Source organism: Carcharodon carcharias, chromosome 14, assembly GCF_017639515.1.
Source record: "Carcharodon carcharias isolate sCarCar2 chromosome 14, sCarCar2.pri, whole genome shotgun sequence".
Taxonomy (NCBI): domain Eukaryota; kingdom Metazoa; phylum Chordata; class Chondrichthyes; order Lamniformes; family Lamnidae; genus Carcharodon; species Carcharodon carcharias.
The window spans coordinates 45,391,808-45,414,652 of record NC_054480.1 but is presented as its reverse complement, the minus strand read 5'-3'; the positions used below and the strand labels follow the sequence as shown (position 1 = coordinate 45,414,652).

Genomic DNA, 22,845 nt, shown 5'->3' with positions numbered 1-22,845 from the left:
AACAAGAGCATGCCTAACAATTTGTATTGTGTTCTCTGCTGCTCCATTTGAAGCAGGATGATATAGTGGAACTCTAATGGGCTTTGCCCTGTTCATTCTCATCAATTTTACAAACTCTTCTGAACAAAACTGAGATCCGTGGCGAGGGAAAAACATACTTGACTTCATCCTCACCAACCTGCCTACCGCAAATGCATCTGTCTATGACAGTACCGATAGGAGTGACCACCGCACAGTTGTTATGGAGACGAAGTTCCACCTTCATATTGAGGATACCCTTCATCGTGTTGCGTGGCACTACCACCATGCAAAATGGGATAGATGTCGAACAGATCTAGCAACTCAAGATTGGGCGTCCAGGAGGGACTGTGGGCCAACAGCAGCAGCAGAATTGTACTCAAACACAATCTGTAACCTCATGGCCCCGCATATCCCCCACTCCACCATTACCATCAAGCCAGGGGCTCAACCCTGGTTCAATGAAAAGCGCAGGAGGCCATGCCAGGAGCAGCACCAGGCATACCTAAAAATGAGATGTCAACCTAGTGAAGCAATAACACAGGATTACTTGCGTGCCAAACAGCATAAGCAGCAAGCGATAGACAGAACTAAGCGATCCCACAACCAACATCTATGCACTGCAGTCCTGCCACATCCAGTCACGAATGGTGGTGGACAATTAAACAACTCACTGGGGGAGGAGGCTATACAAATATCCCCATCCTCAATGATGAGGGAGTCTAGCACGTCAGTGAAAGTGATAAGGCTGATGCAATGGCAACAATCTTCAGCCAGAAGTGTTGAGTTGATGATGCATCTCGGCCTCCTCCAAAGGTGCCCAGCATCACAGATAACAGTCTTCAGCCAATTCGATTCACTTCACATGATATCAAGAAATGGCTGAAGGCACTGGATACTGTAAAGGGGCCTGAAAATATTCTGGCAATATTACTGAAAACTTGCTTCAGAACTTGCTGTGCCCCAAGCCAAACTGTTCCAGTACAGCTACAACACTGGCATCTACCTGGCTATGTGGAAAATTGCGCTGGTATGTCCTGTACACAAAAAGGATAAACCCAACCCGGCCAATTGCTGCCCCATCAGTCTACTCTCCATCACCAGTAAAGTAATGGAATGGGTCATTAGCAGTGCTATCAAGCGGCACTTGCTTAGCAATAACCTGCTCACTGATGTCCAGTTTGGATTCTGCTAGGGCCACTCAGCTCCTGAGCTCATTGCAGCCTTGGTTCAAACAAGGACAAAAGAGCTGAACTCTCAAGGTGAGGTGAGAGTGACTGCCCTTGGCAAGAAGGTAGCATTTGACCGAGAGTGGCATCAAGGAGTCCTAGCAAAACTGGAATCAATGGGAATCAGTGGCAAAACTCTCTACTGGTTGGAGCCATAAAGGAAGATGGTTGTGGTTGTTGGAGGTTAGTCATTTCAGCTCCAAGGCTGAGGGTCTCTTCAGGGTAGTGTCCTCGGCCCAACCATCTCCAGTTGCTTCATCAATGACCTTCCTTTCATCATAAGGTCAGAAGTGGGGATGTTTGCTGATGATTGCACAATGTTCAACACTGTTTGCGACTCCTCAGATACGAAGCAGTCCATGTCCAAATGCAGCAAGACCTGGACAATATCCAGGCTTGGGCTGACGAGCGGCAAGTAACATTTGCGCCACAGAAGTGTCAGGCAATGACCATCACCAACAAGAGAGAATCTAAACATCACCCCTTAATGTTCAATGGCATTACCATCACTGAATCCCCCACTATCAACATCCTGGGTGTTACCAATGACCAGAAACTGAACTGGACTAGCCATATAAATACTATGGCTACAAGAGCAGGTCAAAGGCTAGGAAACAGCAATGAGTAACTCACCTCCTGACTCCCCAAAACCTGTCCACCAATAACAAGGCACAAGTCAGGAATGTGATTGAATACTCCCCACTTGCCCGAATGAGTGCAACTCCCACAACACTTAAAAGCTTGATGCCATCCAGCACAAAGCTGCCTGCTTAATTGGCTCCACATCCACAAACATTCACTCCCTCCACCACTGAGGCACAGTAGCAGCAGTGTGTATCATCTACAAGGTGCACTGCAGGAATCCAGCAAGGCTCCTTAGACAGCATCTTCCAAGCCCATGGCTTCTACCACCTAGAAACACAAGGGCAGCAGGTAGATGGAACACCACCACCTGGAAGTTCTCCTCCAAGTCACGCACCATCCTGACTTGGAAATATATCGCCATCCCTTCACTGTCGCTGTGTCAAAATTCTGGACTCCCTTCCTAACAGCACTGTAGGTGTACCTACACCACATGGACTGCAGCGGTTCAAGGAGGCAGGTCACCACCACCTTCTCAAGGGCAACTAGGGATAAGAAATAAATTCTGGCCCTGCCAGCGAAGCCCGCATCCCATGAATGAATTTTTTAAAAACCCTCGCTGCTCCACATACACATCAAAAATCTTTCAGTCACGTCTATACTCTCCCAGTCACCCAATGATACCTATTGATGTAACCATCGTCAAAGGCCAGTCCACCCTAATGTACAAAAAATCTTTTCACTAAGGCTGGATTTTTAAAACTATTTCTCAGCAAAAAAAAAAGCACAGTTCCTCTATTGGTTTGTTGGAAGCTTCTCCAACCCAAATTTGTTCTTCTAGGGACATTCACAATCCCACCTCAATGCCATATTGTGATATCTTTGCCGGACAGGAATGAAATAGTGTGCAGAACATGGAGTTCAAAGTGCCCAACAAAAAAACTAGTTTATTCCAGTTTTACTATATATATATACATACACAAATAGCAACAAGAGGGTGCTATTACACTGGAAAAAAATCAGCAGGTCCAGCAGCACCTGTGGAGAGAGAAAAACAGAGTGGATGCTTCGAGTCTGGAGAATGAAACAGTGGCTTGAAGTATTGTGCAGGAGGAAGGACTTCAGATTCTTAGGGCAGGGGAGCAGCTCTGAGGCAGAAAGCACCTATTCAAAATGGATGGGTTGTATCTCAACAGGAATGTCCATGTGGGGAGGTTCACTATTGTGGTTGGGAAGGTTTAACACTAAATTGGCAGGGGGATGGGCACCAGCATATAGGAGTAGAAAAGCAGAATTAGATACATAAAGTGAGAGTGTTGGACAGTAGCGGTGAATGAAGTAGTACCATATTAAATAGGACCGGACTAAGAAGGACTATTAGGAATACAAAGACAGATTTACAATGAATGCATGTAAACACACAAAATGTGGTTGATAAGGCTGGTGATCTACAAGTACAAATAACAGCGTGGGAATATGATGTAATGCAAATAATGGAAACATGACTTAAAAATGATGATGACTAGGTGCTGAATATAAAAGGATATAGAGTGTTCAGAAAACATAGAGAAGGAGAAAAGGGAGGTGGAGTGGCAGCATTGATTAAGGAAGACATTGTCATGTTGGATAGAGGAGTTGCCCTTGAGGGGGCAAGGGCAGAATCCATTTGGTTAGAGGTGGAGATGCAAAAAATGTAAGAACATGCTAGTTGGGGCATTCTACAAGCCTGAAAATAGTGAGAGATAGAAGAACAAAGTTGCGGGAAATCACAGGGATATGCAAAAACTATAGAGTAGTGATATTGGGGGACTTGAATTACCCAAATATCGATTGGGATAATGTTAGAGGAAATGGTAAGGAGGAATTTCTGAAAGGTGTTCAGGAGAACTTCCTTGATCAGTATATTCTCGGCCCAATTAGAAAGGAGGCATTGCTGGATCTGGTGTTGGAAAAGGTGGGACAAGTGGACCAAGTGTCTGTGGGGGAACATTTGGATAAAAGTAATCATCATCTTATAAGCTACAGATTAGTAATAGGGAATAGTAAGGAACAATCTAATACAGAACTCCTAAGTTGGAAGGGGGCTAATTTCAGTCCGATGAGAAGGTATCTCGTCAGAGTAAAATGGAACCAGAGGCTGACAGGAAGAACCACAATGGAACCATAATGGGTGATCTTTAAGGAAGAGATTATGATGAAACAAAAAAGGAGGGTGGATGATGCATGTCAGATGAATTCTTCAACTGAGAATCAAGTCAAATACAATAGGGTGAGAAGGGAGGTGAAAAGGAAAATAACTCAGGCAAAGAGAGAGTGTGAGAGCAGAATGGCAATCAACGTAAAAGGGAACCCAAAAATCTTCTATCAGCATGCAAATAGTAAGTGTGTAGTAAGAGGTGGAGTGTATCCTATTAGGGACAAAGAGGGTGATATATGCTTAGAAGTGTAGCGCAAGGCTAAAATACGTAATAAGTTCTTTATATCAGCATTTACTTAGGAAGATAATTCTGACAAATTATCGGTAGATAGGGTATAATGGAGGCAATGGATAGAGTGAAAATTGAAAAGGAGGAGGCGCTGGAAAGGCTGGCTATGCTTAAAGTGGATAAGTCTCCTGGTCTGATGGCGTGCATCCCAGGTTGCTAAAAGAAACGGGGCTGGAGATAGCGGAATCTTCACTCTTGCCTCCCAGATATGGGGGTGGTGCCAGAGAATTGGAGGGTGACAGATTGAGAAACCCTTATTAAAGAAAGGTCAGTCCTAGCAACTACAGACCAGTTGATTTAACAAAAGTGGTGGGTAAGGTTTTGGAGTCCATAAATCAGGGGAAAATATCACCAGGCACTTGGAGAGCTTTGATTCAATTAAGATTGTGCTTGATAGTCTTGTTGAATTTTTTGATGAAGTAACAGAGAAGGTTGATGATGAAAATGCAGTAGGTGTTATCTATATGGATTTGAAGAAAGCACAAGGTGCCACATAAAAGGCTGATTAACAAAATTTAGGCTTATGAAACAGAAGGATTAGTGTCCAATTGGATAAAAAAATTGGCTTGAGGACAGAAAGTCATGTGTCATGGTAGATGGTTGTTTTCAGGCTGGAAGGTGGTAGGCAGTGGTATTCTCCAAGGGTCAGCACTAGGACCACTGTTCTTTTTGTTCTATATAAATTACTTGGGTCTTGGAATACAGAATAGAATGTCAAAAATTGCCAATAGTACCAAACTTGGAGGGGTGGGGAAAATAGTGAGGATGATATGAATCACCTGCAACAAAACATAGATAGGCTAGCAGAATAGACAGACAAGTAGCAGATGTAATTTAATACAGAGGTGATGCATTTTGGCAGAAGGGCTAGGGAGAAGCAATACAGACTTAATGGTACAATTCTAAAGAGCGCTGGAGCAGAGGGATTTGGCGATGGATGTGCATTTGAAGGTAGTAGGACATATGGAGAGAATGTTTAGCAAAGCGTATGGGATCTTGGACTTTTTAAATAGAGGCTTTGAGTTATGCTGAACCTTTACAAACCTCTGATTCAGCCCGAACTAGAGTATGCGCCCTGTCTGGTCACTGCGATGTTCAATTATTCAATGTTTGATTGTGTATCCATCGACTGCTTATTGTGCTGTGTGCTATAATTTTGTAAACATTTCAATGTTAATATGTTATATAAGCTGTACAATAAATAAATCAAACCATCAATAACATTAGTTTGAATAGAGGTCCTGGCATTATAGATATTGCAACTTCTACAGCCACTACAGAATAACCTATAAAAATACAGCTCATATTATCTCACTTAGAAGTAGACGAGTACCAAAAGCCATTGCTGTATTTAATGCTTGCTGACAACTTATGAAAAAAAATGAAGTCTCCTATTTTATTTAATACCCTAACCTTCATGGGACCCAAAAAAAATGAGGGCTGAGATGATGGTTATGCTACTGCTCTGAACTAATGGCTAAATGATATACAGAAGTGCCTCAGGATCTCCAACATTTTCTTGTCTGGCCATTCTGGGGCTACCCATATCAAAGAGCCTGAGGTAAGATGTTCAGTGCTGCATGGAAATTGAACCAGCATATCACTGCTCTGAACAATTACAGCTCAGGCCATTTTTAGTCTCACATCTGGAAGGATATAATGCTTCCGAATATGACTGCTTAAAAAAATCTTTATCAAAATATTACTTGAATGCCCAATGAGAAATTAAGCTTGGTCAAATTTACAGTGCAATGGTGTAATGAGCTTTAATTGATATTTGACAGTTGCAAAATATTCAGAATGGGTATTCATCCTACTTTACAAGAAAGTGTTATTGGTCAGTATTGTAATTAACATTTATTGCTGTAAGTACTAATGGAGGAGTAATTTTCTTCGTGAAAGTTAGATACAAAATCAAAAACTAGAACTTTCCAATTAAAGGCTAAACTAGAGAACCTATGGTATATATACAAAAATTGCTTGATTTATATTTATTAGAAATGTATATTTTTAAAGGATAATCTGTACAGAAAAAGTTGACAATTAAAGTAAGACATTTACAAATAATCTGAGAGCAGGTGGGCTAAGACTATTAGTCTCTGGAAACCCGGAATTGCACAATTGTTCACCGCACAGACATCTTCTGTAAAAGTGGATTATGGAGGCTTTTGTTTCTATGAAATGATTTGCGTAATGATTATCTTTAGGGCTACAGGGATGGTTTCCAGGTTGACTGAATCACGCATTGTTTTTGGCAAAAAACTAGTTTATCCGATCAATTTGCACCGAATTGTTCTAAAGGAATTACACTTAAATTGGCACCACTGGTCCATATAACCCTGACGACATTCATAATGTTGCTCCCAAATCTTGAAGTTAATATTAAATCTTAGGTGTAAAGGAAATTAGTTACTTGAATTTAAGGGGAATGAAGATGAAATGCTATCAGAAAATACAATGGATGGACAAGTCACATGTTTCTGAAGATTTTCATGACTGTAGACCCAGGAGTATGATTTATACATTACTGTGATCAATACTGTGATCAATATTTCCTCACTAGCCCACGATCTGTAGCTTTACACTTCATAATGCTGTAATTTAAAATGTAATTGCATGAGTTGAAGGTGAATAAGAGTCCTTTGTGATTGAGTGTGTGATGGCATTATGCACTAGAACACTTGCAGTGCTGAAGATCTGAAGGCAAAGCCTGGATAAATTCAGGCTTTGATTTCAGTATATGAATTACTGTTTTATTTTAAAGCACTTTCCAATCAGTAAACACCCAATATGACTGGATGAACTGCTTCAGGATTGCAAAATGTTTGCAATCAGTTTGTTTACGTATTCAATCCAAACTACAGTACTACAATTTTGGTATCCTGTTTGACCCCAAGTCAAGCTTCAAATCCCACATCCAATCCATCACCAAAACTATTTATATCCACTCCCATACTAATATTGCCTGCTGCCATCCTCACCTCAACTCCTGAACTACTTGTCCATACTTCATCATCTCCATCAGATCCTACAACACTCTCCTCACAGGCCTCACCTCCTTTATACTGGTGCATTGATTTCAAGATCTTCACTCTCATTTAAAAAGTCTTCCATGGCCCATACTACTTCTACAACCTCAGCCTCCCTGGATCCCAACAGCTAACTGCCCTGTAGTCTCAGGGCCGGGCTTTAATGATATTAAGCAGGAAGTTCCAGCCAGTTGTCATTCCCCTTCCCCACTTCCTCTTCTCTAGCCGGCTTCCTCAGCCAGCGATTGTAGTGCAACAAAAGTTATTTTTGTAGTAGCTGTTTATAAATTACTGAAATACTGTTGTCTCGGCAGTTTGGAATTTACTGTAATTTTGCATTCATGTGCCAGGTAAAAGGTAGTTAGAAACTGAGTGATTAACACATTAATATGGTAAATTGACTGTCTGTCTTATGGCAGCTTCCAGCTCCATCTAATTACTTCTGGATGTTATCTAGCAATACTCAATGATCTTAGCTGCCTTTAGCTCTGCCTATTACAGTGCCATTAACCTCTTTCACTATATCACATCTATCATCCTGAAGGGAACCAACTTGTTCTTAAAACAGAACATGAAATATTAAATTAAGTCTGTAAAATTCAAAACGTCTGCAATTTGTTTTCTTGAATTGATTAACTAAGCTGGGGCAAAATCATGAAAAGTAATTAAAACATTAGTGCGATAATCTAATTCAGCAGTTTGCACAATTGGTTGGTTTCAAGGCTACCAACAGCTGCATGCATCAAAATTGAGCCAAGCAAACATGAAGACCATGTACAGTGAAATTGTTTCTATTACACAGAGCTCCCTTGCCAGGGTACACATTTAGACTTCAAAAATAACTCTACAGCAACTCTTTCAAAAGAAATTCAGACTTGTGTACAGCAGAAATATGTTAATTATCAGACAAGCAAGACTAAATTGAAAGGAATTAATGGTTCAATTATAGTTATACTGACAGTCTTTGCTGAATAAAGCAATATTGTAGTAGCAATACTGCTAATTAGTTTTTTGTAGTTCTAGTTAAAATCCAGTATTTTATTGATGAGCATTCATCTTACCTTTTTGGCTGAGTATTGGGCCAACACTGGTAAACACAGCAAAATGCATTATGGTAGACCATTGTGTCTACTGATGACAGCATTTGTCGCGGGAACTGCTGCAGAACCAGCAACAATGCTCCATTGATAAAAATAATAAAAAGTGTAAGAAAGGCTGGCTGTTCTTTAATTTGATAAGTCACCAGAACTGGACGTAATGCAGCCAAGGATACTGAGCAAATTAAGAGTGAAAATTGTGGAGGCACTGGCCATAATCTTCCAATAATTACTGGCACTAACCTTCTACGCCTTCTTAGATACAGAAGTCGTGCCAGGGGACTAGGGAATTGCAAATATTACATCCTTGTTCAAAAGGGTGTAAGGGTAAAACCAACAATTACATGCCAGTCAGTTTGACCTTGGTTGTGGGAAAGCTTTGAAAAATGATATAATCTGGGATAAAATTAAGTCACTTGAATAAATGTGGATTAATTAAAGAAAGTCAGCAAGGATTTGTTAAAGGAAAATCATGTGTAACTAATTTGATTCTATTTTTTGATCACATAACAAAAAGGGTTGATGAAGGTAATGTGGTTGATGTTATGTACGTGGACTTCCAAAAGGCATTTGATAAAGTGCCACATAATAGAGTTGCCAGCAAAGCTGATGCCCATGAAATAAAAGGGGCAGTAGCAGCACAGATACAAAGTTAGCTGCATGACAGGAAATAGAGAGTAGTGGTCAACAGTTGTTTTTCAGACTTGAGGAGGATATAGATTGGGGTTCTCCAGGGGGTCAGTACTAGACCGCTGCTTTTCTTCATTTATATTAATGAAAGATGTTGTGTACATGGACTTCCAAAAGGCATTTGATAAAGTTGCAGCCACAGGGCATTTTTTTATAAATGTAGGTGTTTTAAAAGTTGCTGAGAAGGCACCTCTAGATTTGAGGTTTCCTTTCTCTATCTTACCTGAAGCAGCAAATTGTAGCTCCTCTCCAGCTGGAGGGCCTCCTGTGATCTCCTCCAGCCTTAGTTATCCTCCGTCCCACCCCCAGAGATTTCTGTGGTCTGCCAGTTCTGGCTTCTTGATACTTCCTGATTTTAATCGCCATACCATTGGTGGCCATTCAGTTTTCTAAGCCCTAACTTATGGAATTTCTTGCCAAAATCTCTCCACCTCTTTAATTCTCTTTCCCCCTTTAAGACGCCTGACCAAGCTTTTAGTCAACTGGCCTAAAACCTCCTTATGTAGCTCAGTGTCAAATTTTTATTTGATTATGCTCGTAAAGCACATTGGGACATTTTATCAAAGGTGCTATATAAATGTAAGTTGTTGTAGTAGTTGTAAACCTAACACTATTTAGATATATATGAGGGAAAAATATATAAGTACAGAAAAGATTGAAGGAGGAAATAATAACTGTTGAAAGCACAATTTTGTTAATGAATTTCTAGAGAGATCTGGGGAAATTTTTGAATTTTATATTTTAAATGAGACATTCTAATATATTTCACAATTGTCATACTTTTATCAAAAAGTAAGGCAAAAAGCAGTGCATTTGAATTTTTAAAAGACTGCGCAGACTATCGCATCCCCCAAACTTTCCTTTGCACTCAAATTAACAGAAAAATTGCATTCCCATTCTCCATCTTTCAGATTGATATTTCTGTTACTGACACTTCCTTTTCATCTTCAATTCATCCTGGAATTCTTGTCCTCTCCAATAAGTGTTCTTTCCTCCTCCAATCCAGTTCAAATCTGATACTCGTCTTCCATCTTTATCCTCTACTCAAGTTGTTACTTTTCTCCCTGTTGGTCTCCCACTCCAAATCAACTGAATACCCTTTATCTCTCCAACCCCTCTTCAGTTCAAGCTGGCACCTCCCCAGCAACCCGCCCCCACTCCCCATCTCAATACCACCAAAGGTTATACTGTCTCTCTTTATTTCCCCCTGGCTCCCCAGTTCATACTAAAGTTCTCCACCATCTCTTGCCATCCTCCCCTATTCCAAAGGGCTGGTCTCAGCTTCTCCTGGCCTCCCTCTCCCTTTTGTTGCTATCATTTGCCTCTTCCCTTTTACCTTGTCATAATTTCTTCCCTCTACCCTCTGCCATTCATTTCCCACTTTCCATTTCCATGTCATTGCCATTAACTTCCTTCTTTTTTCATTGATCTTCACTTTTTTCTTTATTTGCATCCAATTCCTCTTCCATGTTTTCCTTCAGTGCCATTGTCATCCCTTACTTGCATTTCTCTTCAGCTTCTACTCCTACCTGAGCACTGCCATATATTAAAGTGCTTCAGTTGCTGCATACAGCAGGGGCTAATGGTTCTTCTGTGAGAATTTTCACCTATGTTATGCAGCAACTTCCATCATTTTCATTAGCAACAGGACTCTGGTAGACAACTGCTCAGGGAAAACAGGTCCATTCTGTTCTATAAGCTTCTATAAACATGTGAAGAGAAAAAGATTAGCAAAGACAAACATAGGTCCTTTACAGTCAGAAACAAAAGAAATTATAATGGGGACCAAAGAAATGGCAGAAGAAAAAAGGATAGAAATAATTTCCCAGTAACGTTTGGGAACCAAGGGCCTAGTGAGGGGGAGGAATTGAAGAATATCAGTATTAGTAAAAAAAAATGGTGCTAGAGAAATTAATGGGGTTAAAGGTTGAAAATTCCTAGGGCCTTGTAATCTACACCCTAGGGTACTAAAGGAGGTGGCCCTGGAAATATTGGATGCATTGATCGTCATCTTCCAAAATTCTATAGACTCTGGAGCAGTTCCTACAGAGTGGAGGGTGGCAAATGCAACCCCACTATTTAAAAAAGGAGGGAGAGAAAAAACAGAGAACTACAGCCCAATTAGTCTAACATCAGTAGTGGGGAAAATGCTAACAGAATGCTTGGAAAGCATTAACAGGATTAGACAAAGTCAGCATGACTTAATGAAAGGGAAATCATGCTTAACTAATCTACTGGAGTTTTTGAGGATGTAACTGGTAGAATAGATAAGGGAGAACCAGTGGATGTGGTGTATTTGGATTTCAAGAAGGCTTTTGTTAAGGTCCCACATAAGAGGCTAGTGGGCAAAAATAAAGCACATGGGATTGGGGGTAATATACTGGCATGAGTTGAGAATTGGTTGACAGACCGGAAACAGAGTGGGAATAAATGGGTCTTTTTCCGGGTGGCAGGCAGTGGTGTACCACAGGGGTCAGAGTTTGGGCCCCAGCTATTCATGATATATATAAATGACTTGAATGAGGAAACCAAATGCAACATTTCCAGGTTTGCTGACGACACAAAACTAGGCAGGGTTGTGAGTTGTGAGGAGGCTTCAGGGTGATTTAGACAAGTTGTGTGTGTGGGCAAACACATGGCAGATGCAATATAACGTGGATAAATGTGAAGTTATACTTCAGTGTGAAAAGCAGAAAGGCAGAGTATTATTTAAATGGTGATATATTAGGAAATGTGGATGTACAAAGGAATTTGGGTGTCCTTTACACCAGTCAATGAAAGTAAACAGGCAGGTGCAGCAAGTAACAAGGTACGTTGGCCTTCATGGCAAGAGGATTTGAGTTCAGAAATAGGAATGTCTTACTGCAGTTATAAAAGGCCTTGGTGAGACCACACCTGGAGTATTGCGTGCGGTTTTGGTCTCCCTACCTAAGAAAGGATATACTTGCCATAGAAGGAGTGCAGCAAAGGTTCACTAGGCTGATGCAGGGAATGGCAGGACTGTCGTATGAGGAGAGATTGGTTCAACTGGGCCTGCATTCACTAGAGTTTAGAAGAATGAGAGGGGATCTGATTGAAACATATAAAATTTTAACAGAGCTAGACAGACTGGATGCAGAGAGGATGTTTCCCCTGGTTGGGGAGTCTAGAACCAGAGGCCACAGTCTCAAGGTATGGGGTAGGCCATTTAGAACTGAGATGAGGAACAATTTCTTCACTCAGAGGGTGGTCAACCTGTGGAATTCTCTACCACAGAAGGCTGTGGAGGCCGGGTCGCTGAGCATAGTCAAGAAAGAAATTGATAAATTTTTGGATATTAGGGGCATCAAAGGGTATGGAGAGAAAGCAGGAATATGGCATTGAAATAGAGGATCAGCCATGGTCATATTGAATGGCGGAGCAGGCTCGAAGGGTAGAATGGCCTACTCCTGCTCCTAGTTTCTATGTTCTGAGATTTTTTTCGACAAGCACTGATATGTGGACCTGACTTCAAAATAGTAACTGGTAGAGCAAAATAATTACTTATGGACCAATTTATCTGTCCCTTCCAATGTTAATGATTACAAGAGGAATTTTTGCTAGAACCCGAAGAGAACAGCTTTTTGAAAATTATCATGGGATTTTTAGTGAGCAAGCAAACAGGACCTCATTTTAATATTATGGATGGCATTGCTGACAGTGCAGCACTCACTCAGAATTGCATTGGAATGTCAGCTCAGATTATGTGTATCAACCCACAATTTTCAGGATCCTAACACAAGAATGCTACAAACTAAGCCAAGTTGCAGTTCCATCTACAAATAAGTGGATAGTCCAGTTACATTTTTACCTTTAACCTAGAAAGAAACAAGTGGAAATGGAGTGTGATTTCAAATTCTTATCAGGCATTCTCATCATCTTTGGAACCCCATACTTTGGAAGGTAAAGTCCGATCTTTTCTATGGTACAAATCACAGAATCACAAATGAGACATTTAGCTTAGAGCTGTCTGAAATAATGCTTTTGTCCTTGGTTTAGATCCCTCCTCCCTCCCCAAGTAGACCTGAATCCATCCATGGGGCAGAACTTTCTGCCTGCCGGGCAGGCGGGCCCGGTCCAATCTCCGATGGGCAGGGAGCTGATCCCCGCCGGAGAAGCGGGCCCCGCCGCCATTTTATGTGGCCAATTAAGGCCCGTCCAGAGTGATGCCCAGTGGGAAGCGCTATGCAGCCTCAGGGAGATAGTTTACACTTTAAAAAAGATTAAAAATAGAAAAATAAAATTCCCTAACATGTCCCCCTCATGTGACAATGTCACATGAGATGGGACATGTTCATAATTAACATAATAACTTTATTAAACTTTTTAAAACCCTTCATGAAACCTCATCCCGCCGGTAGATAAGGTTTCATGTTTTATCTATTTGCTGCCGGGGTTCCTGGCCTGCCCGCCAATCTTAAGGTTGAACGGGCAGGTCCTTTAATTGTATAATCGATCCTGTCAATGGCCTCAAGTGGCCATTGACAGGTCGGCGGGCATACAGCTGATTTTCCTGCGCCACCGCCTTCCTGAAAATTTAAATGGGCCAGATGACGTCGGGGGTTCTGCCCAACATCATCTCATGTCATTTTACGTGTCGGCGAGCGGGCGCCGCCCCCTGCTCGCCGACGGCAAAATTCTGCCCATGGTGTCCTCTTGCATCAGGAAGCTGGCCCACTGACAGCATTTATGAGCATGTGAGGGAGTGGCTTTATAAGGAAAACTGGAAATTAGCATTTAGTACTGGCCTACTTATTTATTAGGTAGTGCCTGAGCCTGCAGAAGCAGCACTGGCCGAGTAAGGCTGGGTCATTTAGAATTATCAACAAAATATTATTAAAATATGGGTTTTCATTGCAGTGAGGATATAAAGCAGCAAGTGGACATGCTTGTTATCTCAGGTACATCAGAAATATGATTGCTTCCATGTATATGTGAAATAATAAACTAAGCAAACAACTTTCCAGAGGACTGTCTTTTCTTCTCCGCCGATGCTGCCAGACCTGCTGAGTTTTTCCAGGTAATTCTGTGACTGTTTGTAAAAGTTTGGCAAGCAGTTGTGTTTGCTTTTGCTATCAATGAGTCAGCTGTGACCTAGCGACTTGCTCCTTGTCATTGTGCTGAAGTGTTCAGAAGCACATGACATACAAAACAACTCCTTGAGACTTTTAAAAAAGCTTATACAAACTACAACTAGAGCTAGATGAAAAAGAATCAAACTACCACCATTCTGTGCACCTCCCAAGATTGCATTTTAATAAGTAATGTATGGTCTCTCTCTGCTTCCTTAAAGTGACTAATGATGCCACAAACATAATGATCATGACTCCGCCCTTAAACATTTCTGAGTTTTATTGTTCTGCTTCATGCAGAATAATAAAAAGAAACTGGACCAAACTCCATTCATAAAAATGTTTCTTTCTGATTATCAGCAGAAATATTACATTCGCAAAGGAAAGTCGTATAATTCAGTTGCACATCTGTCAGTCATGGGATCAAAAAGCCTTCCACCATTACACATATTTTCACTTCTATCAGGGGTCTCCACTCTGTGAGTTGAATATGGTCCACTTTGCCATATCATCCTGCCTGCAATGCCCTTAAAAATGTTGTCCATAGCCTCTCATTCCAAACAAATAGCCATACGTCTGCAATGCCTCACCGCCAACCTTCTCACTGGCTAGCTCTGCATGCTGTCTAATGAGTTTGAGTAGGGTTGGCATTATGAAACCCTGTTTTCAAGTTGCTGCTGCTCTCTCCTGGGGATACAAAGAGATTAGCCAGAATCTCAGATTTATGTTGGAATTAAATAGACTAGTTCCTGAATGATTTCAGAAACTTCATTCACAAAAAGTCTTAGGGACTTGCATCTAAGTAAACATTAAGTGTTACAGTGGTAAATATAACACATACTATCCAGCTTAAGTATGCATGAAAAGTTTCTGTGAAAAGTCTGGCCTCAGACTTGATATTTTATTTAGAGCTATGACTTGGTTAGCTGAATACAGATTCTGCAATCTCAGCATATGTAGTTTGCACAACTTCATAGGATGCAGTATTAACATTTTGTCAGATCTATAGGCCACCAAGTAGGAGAAGCACATTTGAGGCAAACTACAAAAAAAAATGCAAGAAATAACAGAGCAGTGATAATGAGGGGCCTATAACAATCCTAATATAGACTAGAATACTAACAGTCTAAAGGGAGAAGAGAGGAAGGTATTCCCAAAATGTGAACGAGAACTTTCCTAATCAACCCAATGAGGAAGAAAGCAGTGCTGAATCGATTTCTGGGGAAAAAGCTGGGGCAGGTGAAACATGTTTCAATGGAGGAGCATTTCGGGACCAGTGATGATAACATAATGTCATCAGGTTTAGACGAGTTATGGCAAAGGACATAGGACGTTCAAGTGTGACAATACTTAACTGAAGGAAGGCTAACTTCAATGAGTTGAAAAAGGATCTGACCCAGCTGGATTGGAATTAAAAATTGGTAGACAAAACAGTCATTGGACAATGCAAGGCCTTCAAAGAGGAGATGGTTTAGGAAGAGTGTAGACATGTTCCCATGAGGTATAAAGGAAGGGCATCCAAAGCTAGAGCTCTTCAGGTAACTGAAAAGATAGAGGTTAAAATGAGACAGAAATTGCAGTCTCATGAAAAATATGAGGCTTGTAATACAGCAGAGAAGCAAGATGAAGGTGACAAGTGCAGAAGAAAAAGAGGGGCACGGTGAGAGTATGAGAATAGATTAGCAGCTAACATAAAAGGAAACCTAAAAGTCTTTTATAAAGATATAAGTAAAGATAACCAAAGGACAAGACGAATTAGGGACCAAAAAGGAGGTCTTTTTCTGAAGATAGAGAGCATGGCTGAGGTACTGAATGAGTCTATTTTCAGTAGAGAAGAGGGTATTGTCAATGTAGTAGCAAAAGAGCAGGCAGCAGCAATATTGAATATGACAAAAGAGATAAAGATGAGGCACTTAAAAAGGTTGGCAGTCCTCAAGGTAGATAAATCATCCAGTTTGAATGGGAGGGAAGTGAGGGTTGAAATTATGGAAGATCTGGCCATAATTGATCAATCCTTCCTGGAAAGGGGATCTTGCCAGAAGACTGGAGAATTGCAAATGTTGCACATCTGTTTAAAAAAAGGTGACAGTGAAAAACTCGACAACGATAGACCAATCAGCCTCATGTCAATAGTGGAGAAACTTTTAGAGACAATAATCAAGATAAAATTAATTGGCAAATGGAAAAGTTTGGGTTAATAATTGAAAGTCAGCATGAATTTGTTAAAAGCAAATTGTGTTTGACTAACTTGGTCAAATTCTTTGATGAACATACTGCCTGTAAGGGTGATCGAAATAGTAACTTTCTAAAGAAAATTGTATAAATGCAGTAAGGGATGTTTTTATAGGGCTTTGGGGAAAGAGCATGGGAGTGGGGCTAATTAGATCATGCTACCAAAGAATTGGCATGGACATGATGGGCTGAATGGCCTCCTTCTGTACTGTATCATTTTATGATTCTGTGAAATGCCTTTGTCACCTCAAGGGTCAATCCTTTCCTGGATGAAGTCCCATCCTATCTCTTCCATAAACTCTAGATAATCTGATATGTCTATATCCTTTTCCCATCACTAACATGCTTAATGACCTACCCTGGCTCCCAACCTTGCAGTGCCTCAAATTTAAAATAATTATTCTTGTTTTTAAAATCCCTCCATGACTTCCCCCTTGCTACCTCTGCAAGCTTCTCCAACCCTAATATGCTGTTCAAGCGTCCTTCTCTTCTGGCCATTCTAACTTGCTCAACCCCTTTCTCCTTCAGCCCTGTCATAAGATGGTTGCAGAGGTCCCACTTTCCAGAATTCCCTCTCCAAATCTCTCTCCTCCTTTTGATTGGATGAATAAGGAGACACTGGGTTCTCTGTGTGAATAACCCAAATGAAAATTATCTAACAAAAAGTGTCCCTTTTTTTTAGGGCACAAATACTAAATTGCTCAAAACTTAATAAATTAAACCATAATATTGTTTCCAGCAACAAATACCCACTGGTTGCGGAAAGGCTTCAAGCATATCTGGGGACAGTGTGTGCTCCTTCTCCAGGGTCCACCCTGCCATGGAAGTGGCAGAAGAGGCTGATAGCCAGAGGAAACATCTCCAATTGCTATGTTAAACTTGTGGATAGCCACCATGGCCATCCCCTGGATCAGAACCACAAGGAGGTCCTCCCGCTTGCATGCCACCTCTCCTTCTCCCATTAAGACCAGGCTTCAAACCCACTCCTTTCACCAAGTGTCTTGTCATCCCTCCAAATGTCACCTTCTTGACTTGGTCAGAGTGAAGCCACCTGGGCATTTCTCTGTCTTAAAGGTGCTCTATAAATGTTGACGAGCCAGGACCAGATGAAGAAAGAAGAACATTGCCTCCAGTACTTTATTCCTGATTTACTTCCGCATCCGTTTTCTAAGGGAACTCGCTCGGTTGGCTGTCGGGTTGAGGAGAGGAATGAAGAGGGCGGCTTAGGGAGATTGTGAGGTCCGGGCAGCAGCAGCAGGAGAGGGACATGGCTCCCATAGGGGTGAGAGTGTCCCGGAGCCGGGTGCTGCTCTGCATCTTGCTGCTCAGCGGCATGATCTATTACCAGTGCTCCAGGTCTGTGAGAAACGCGGGAAGCCGGGTCGATCTCCGCCAGCTCCTGTCTCTGGCCATCATCGCGGCGGAGGAAGGAGGCAAAGCGGTGAGAGCGGTGAGGGAGTCGGACTCGCTCGGCCAGAGATCCAAAGGGAAAACCAAGGAAGGCGCCGAGGAGCTGGTGACGACCGGCGATTTGCTGTCGCATGGGAAGATGAGCAGTTTGTTCAGCAACGCCTTCCCAGGCATCAAGGTAACAAAGTGCGCGCCTTTTGCACAGCCGCACTCCAACTCAGGAGGTCGGATTTGACCTGACTTGCCCATGACAGCCCGGGCACAGTAGGGAGCATCCTGACCTCTCAGGACCTGAGCTCAACAACCGAGACTGACACTTCAGTGCAGTACTGAGGGAGTGCTGCCCTGTCGGAGGGTCACTACTGAAGGACCGCTGCACTGTCGGAGGGTCAGTACTGAGGAAGTGCTGCGTTGTCCGATGGTCAGTACTGAGGGAGTGCTGCACTGTTGTGGGGGTCAGTACTGAGGGAGCATTGCATTGTTGTAGGGTCAGTACTGAGGGAGTGCTGCACTGTCAGAGGATCAGTACTGAGGGAGTATTGCACTGTCTGGGGTCAGTACTGAGGGAATGTTGCACGTCAGAGGGTCAGTACTGAGGGAGTGTTGCACTGTCGGAGGGGCAGTACTGAGGGAATCTGCACCATTGGAGGGTCAGTACTGAGGGAATGCTGCACTAGAGGGAAGTCAGTACTGAGGGAGTGCTGCATTGTTAGAAGTGCAGTCTTTTGGATGAACTGAACCCTGCCTGTTCTCTCAGGTGTACGTAAAAGATTCCATAACACTATTTGAAAGATGAGCAGGGGTGTTATCTCCAGTGTCCTAGTGAATATTGATTCATCAATCAACAACCTTAAAAATATCAGATTATCTGGTTGTTATATTGCTATTTCTGGGAGCTTGCTTTGTGCAGATTTGCTGCTGCATTTCCTACCTTTGAAATGACTACACTTCAAAAGTGCTTCAATTTATTGTATAGTGCTTTGGGACATTCCTAAGATTGTGAAAGGGACTGTCTTTCCTCCTAAGGTTGCCAACCTTTCACTATTGTCCTGGAGTCTCCAGTGTTGGAGTTAAATCTCCTGAACGTTGCTGCTGCCACCAACTGGAGACATGAAAAAACTTTTATTTCATTTTCTTTGAACACTTTTGTTTATTATTTATAAAAATATTAATAAGGGGGAGGGTAAGACTGACTGAGACAGTTGGAGGTGGGAGTTCATGTGCTGACTCACCCAGGAATATGTCCAAATGTAGTTGGCAATCCTACTTTGATCTAGCCTGATGTATAAATGCACTGTGGTGTCAACCTCCTTGTTTGAAAATATGTGCAGGGGTTCCTCTGAAGTTTTAAACTCTTACAGTTTGTTTTAGTGTTCATAAAATGTGGTCACTGCTCTTCAAAACATTAAGTTTTAAACTACAGAATTGCAGCTTGAGCTAGGTACTGTGAACCAAGTACCAGTCACCTAGAGATGTGATTGCTGCAACTAGGAGATGGGGATGTAGGGCAAGGAAAACAAAAACATAAAGAAGAGGTTTTCAAGGATATAACTACATGAAGCGGATACTCTTTCCCCAAAGTCACTGTGGGTGTCCTTTGATTTGGGTTGGGAGGTTGTCGTATATTTGGGATTTGGTTGATTTGGGAGGTCGTACTATAATTCCCTTTTGTCTTAACCTTAATATAGGCACTGCTCCTGGAGTGGCTGTTCTACAGTGAGACTACACTCCCAGGCAGTGCCATTCGCAATTGGAACTAGCAGGACCCTATTTTTTGTTTGCCTGTTGAACACACTGGCTTTGAGGAGAGTGCTTTGAGCACGTATGGTTGTGGCTCCCTGATGGTGACATTTTAATGTTTTGAGAGATCAACTGGGCAGCTTGCTTTCATAAAATGTTAGTAAAGAACTCGATATAAGTTTATAAAGTGCCCGACATGTTTAAAAACTAGTTTGACATTACAGTGTAATACCACACATTGTCAAACTCAATGTTGTGAAATCCCTCTCCGAGAATGGTTAGAACCATTGTTTCCTAGTACAGAGTTACGATGCCACTTTCCCTGAACATTGATATGAAATTTGTATTGTAAGAGTATCTTGAATCCAATGAGGTTTGGAGAGCTTTCTTTCCGTTTCCTTGTCTAATATTTTGGAGCTCTCCACATACAATGTATGAATTGAAACAACTTTACACCATTGTTACTCTATATTATGTAAATAAACTTTAAAATATGATGCCAAATAAACACAACTTTTCTTTTTAATTTAATGTATTCTGGCTTTTTAAAGTTAATTTCCTTTTGCACACTCGTTAAAAATATTTCCATTTTCTTGCTATTTTTATTACCAGGTTCTACCTTACTCAAACATGGATTTCCATTTTGTTCTAGATCCCTGTTACAGAATTGCTGAACGATGTGGGGCAACTTAGGGGAGTTGAAAGACCTGAGCACATTGGATTCAATGCTTAACATATCTGCATACTGCAGAGCAACAGCTAATACAGCAAATCCAATATGCTTAACATATCTGCATACTGCAGAGCAACAGCTAATACAGCAAATCCAATATGCAATCATGTAGTTATTTCAGGAAAGTACAGAACAAAGGATATCATGCTTGAACTGCAAAATGTACCAGTCAGAGTAAACTTGGGTCTGTTATGATCATGAGACATAAGAGAAACAGTGCAGTCCTAGAAGCAGTTGGAGAAGAATTATAAGGCTGGTTTTTAATATTAGGACAAAGTTGGGAGGAAAGACTGAAAGAACTGACTTCTTGGCCTTGAAAAGCAACTAGAAGTACAGTTGCTTTTAGTTAGTGTACAATATCAGAACAAAGTCAGAACACTACAACTAGTTAAATAATGACTGCAGGACAAGGAGACAAAGGTTCAACTTAGTAGAAACAATATTTAAGACTCATGTCAAAAAGATCTTCACAAAGATTGCTCAATAGATGGAAGGGATTTCTGGGAAGTACAAGTCTGCATTTAAGAAACTAAAGCTTCTCTTTAATTAGTTGTTGGCAGATGAGCTAGGCTTGGCTAAGTGGTCAACTTCATTGATATCTGCTTTATGGTCTGATCCTTCAGTATTAATATTGCACCTGCAGTTTGAGATAATTGTCTTTTCTTTATTGGCAACAGGGTTAGTCAGTCACTACAACTCCCCAAAGTGCAGGAAATTTCAAAACCTATTTCATTTGAACCTATGTTGTAGCCTACAGTGAATTCACCGCTTTCATTGGCTGCTCGCATGGAAAACAAGCTGCTACCAGCAAGTTTCAGCTGCAGATCTGTCCTGAGTGAAACAAAGGCAATAAAAGGAGGCTTGTTGCCTGAACTTGCTAGTGGCACCATGTTGTCTGTAGTCAGTTAACTTAAAAGACTCGTATTTCACACACTGTGGGTGTGCCATCTAATCAGTCACTGTGGGAGCATGGTAAATTTCAAATCTGTTCATTTAGCAGCAATAAACTGCTGCTGGCAATTTTAATCAGTGAGACCTTTTCAAGTCACCTTTGCCTCAAGGTGCTTTCTTTATTAGAAGGAAGAAAGCTAAACCAGAGAGGCATAAAATATTTCAGAAAGGGAAATGTTTAGAAATTGCGGTATTTTCCATGCCTGCTGGTGTCGGGCATGCTCGTCAGCGTGAGAAGGCCAGAAAGGTTTGCGAGCGTCCGCTGAGCCTGTCGATGGTGAGCCACGTTCCCCGCCATTGAACGTTGGGAACCTCATTATAATACATCTGCATATCATGACAAGGCCAGCCCACCGGAACCACACCCCCTGCGCCCCGCTGGATCATCCATCCATGTCGGTGTGATTGCACACTGGTGTAGAGCACGTCCTGACAAGTCCGTACTTACATCCAGGGCCTTGCTCACGTCGCGGACATCCGAGGAACAGAACATGCTGGAGCCCGACACCAACGGCACACTGGAGGAACATCTTTGGCATGCTGGGTGGATTCTCATGGACGTGGCTCTGCTGCAAAGCAGCTCACAGAAGGTGGAAAGTCACCATTGAGGATCTGCTCACAACAGATGATGGTCGAAGCTGGGGAGAGGAAGGTCCAGCTGAGTTTGGGAGAGGAAGATGTACCGGGGGGTGGGAGAGGAAGTCTAGGATGACTGGGAGAGGAAGCGGTATCAGGATGGGGTGAGGTTGGGAAAGGGGGGAATAAAGGTGTCAGGATGGGTGATGTTGGGAGGCTCGGAATGAAGGTGTCAAGATGGGGTGAAGTTGGGAGGTTTGGAATGAAGGTGCCGGGGGGGAGGTTAGGAGGGGGCGAGGGAGTACAGGGGAGGAGCGGGTAACAGGAAAGATAGCAACTGGGGAGGTAGGTGTAAGTGGGGGTAGAAGATGTAAGGGAAGGAGCTTGGAGGGGGGAAGTAGTGCGAGGAGGGGAGGGAGTCTGAGGGAAGAAGGAGTGCGGTGAGGGGAGGGAGTAAGGGTGGAAGAAGAAGTAACGGTGTCTGAAGGAGTCAGGAAGGGGGAAGGGCTAAGTGGGTGTGGAATCCAGTGGGGCAGGGTGGTGGGGGGAGAGAGTCCTGGGTGAGAGAAGGGGTTCCAAGGGGGGAAGAGGTGCAGAGGAAAGGGGATGTCCAGGTGAATGTGCAAGGGAGGATTCTGATGAGTCCATGACTGCCTCCTGGGGAGCGAACTGAGGGTGAGAGAATGGTGAAAATGACCAAGGGCAGAGTGAGCTGGTAGGATGGGAGGTGAGTGTTCGACGGCAATGATAGAAGGGACGGCGAGGGTAGTTGATGGGGACCTGGAGGCAGACATGGACCCTGGGGGTGGGAAGAAGAAGGTGGGACAGATGAATGTGGATGGGGGTGGGATTTTCGGGAAGGAAGGGTATGTGCACATTCAGCTGGACATCCCCGAAGGAAAAGGGTTGTGGCAGGTAGGTAACAGAGGGGAGGTGAAAGGTGATGCCAGTGGGTGGGGGGGGGGGGGGCGAAATCAAATAT

At 42.3% G+C, this 22,845-nt stretch overlaps 1 protein-coding gene across 1 annotated transcript in view; it reads left to right on the top strand.

The window, feature by feature from the left end:
* The first annotated feature begins 17,621 nt into the window (after positions 1–17,621).
* Positions 17,622–22,845, top strand: part of LOC121287649 (Golgi-resident adenosine 3',5'-bisphosphate 3'-phosphatase-like) — a 42,765-nt gene continuing 37,541 nt past the window's right edge. Inside the window, exon 1 of the mRNA XM_041205605.1 lies at positions 17,622–18,041. Coding sequence (XP_041061539.1) covers positions 17,721–18,041 — 321 coding nt within the window. The 5' untranslated portion in view covers positions 17,622–17,720. The remainder of the gene's footprint in view (positions 18,042–22,845) is intronic.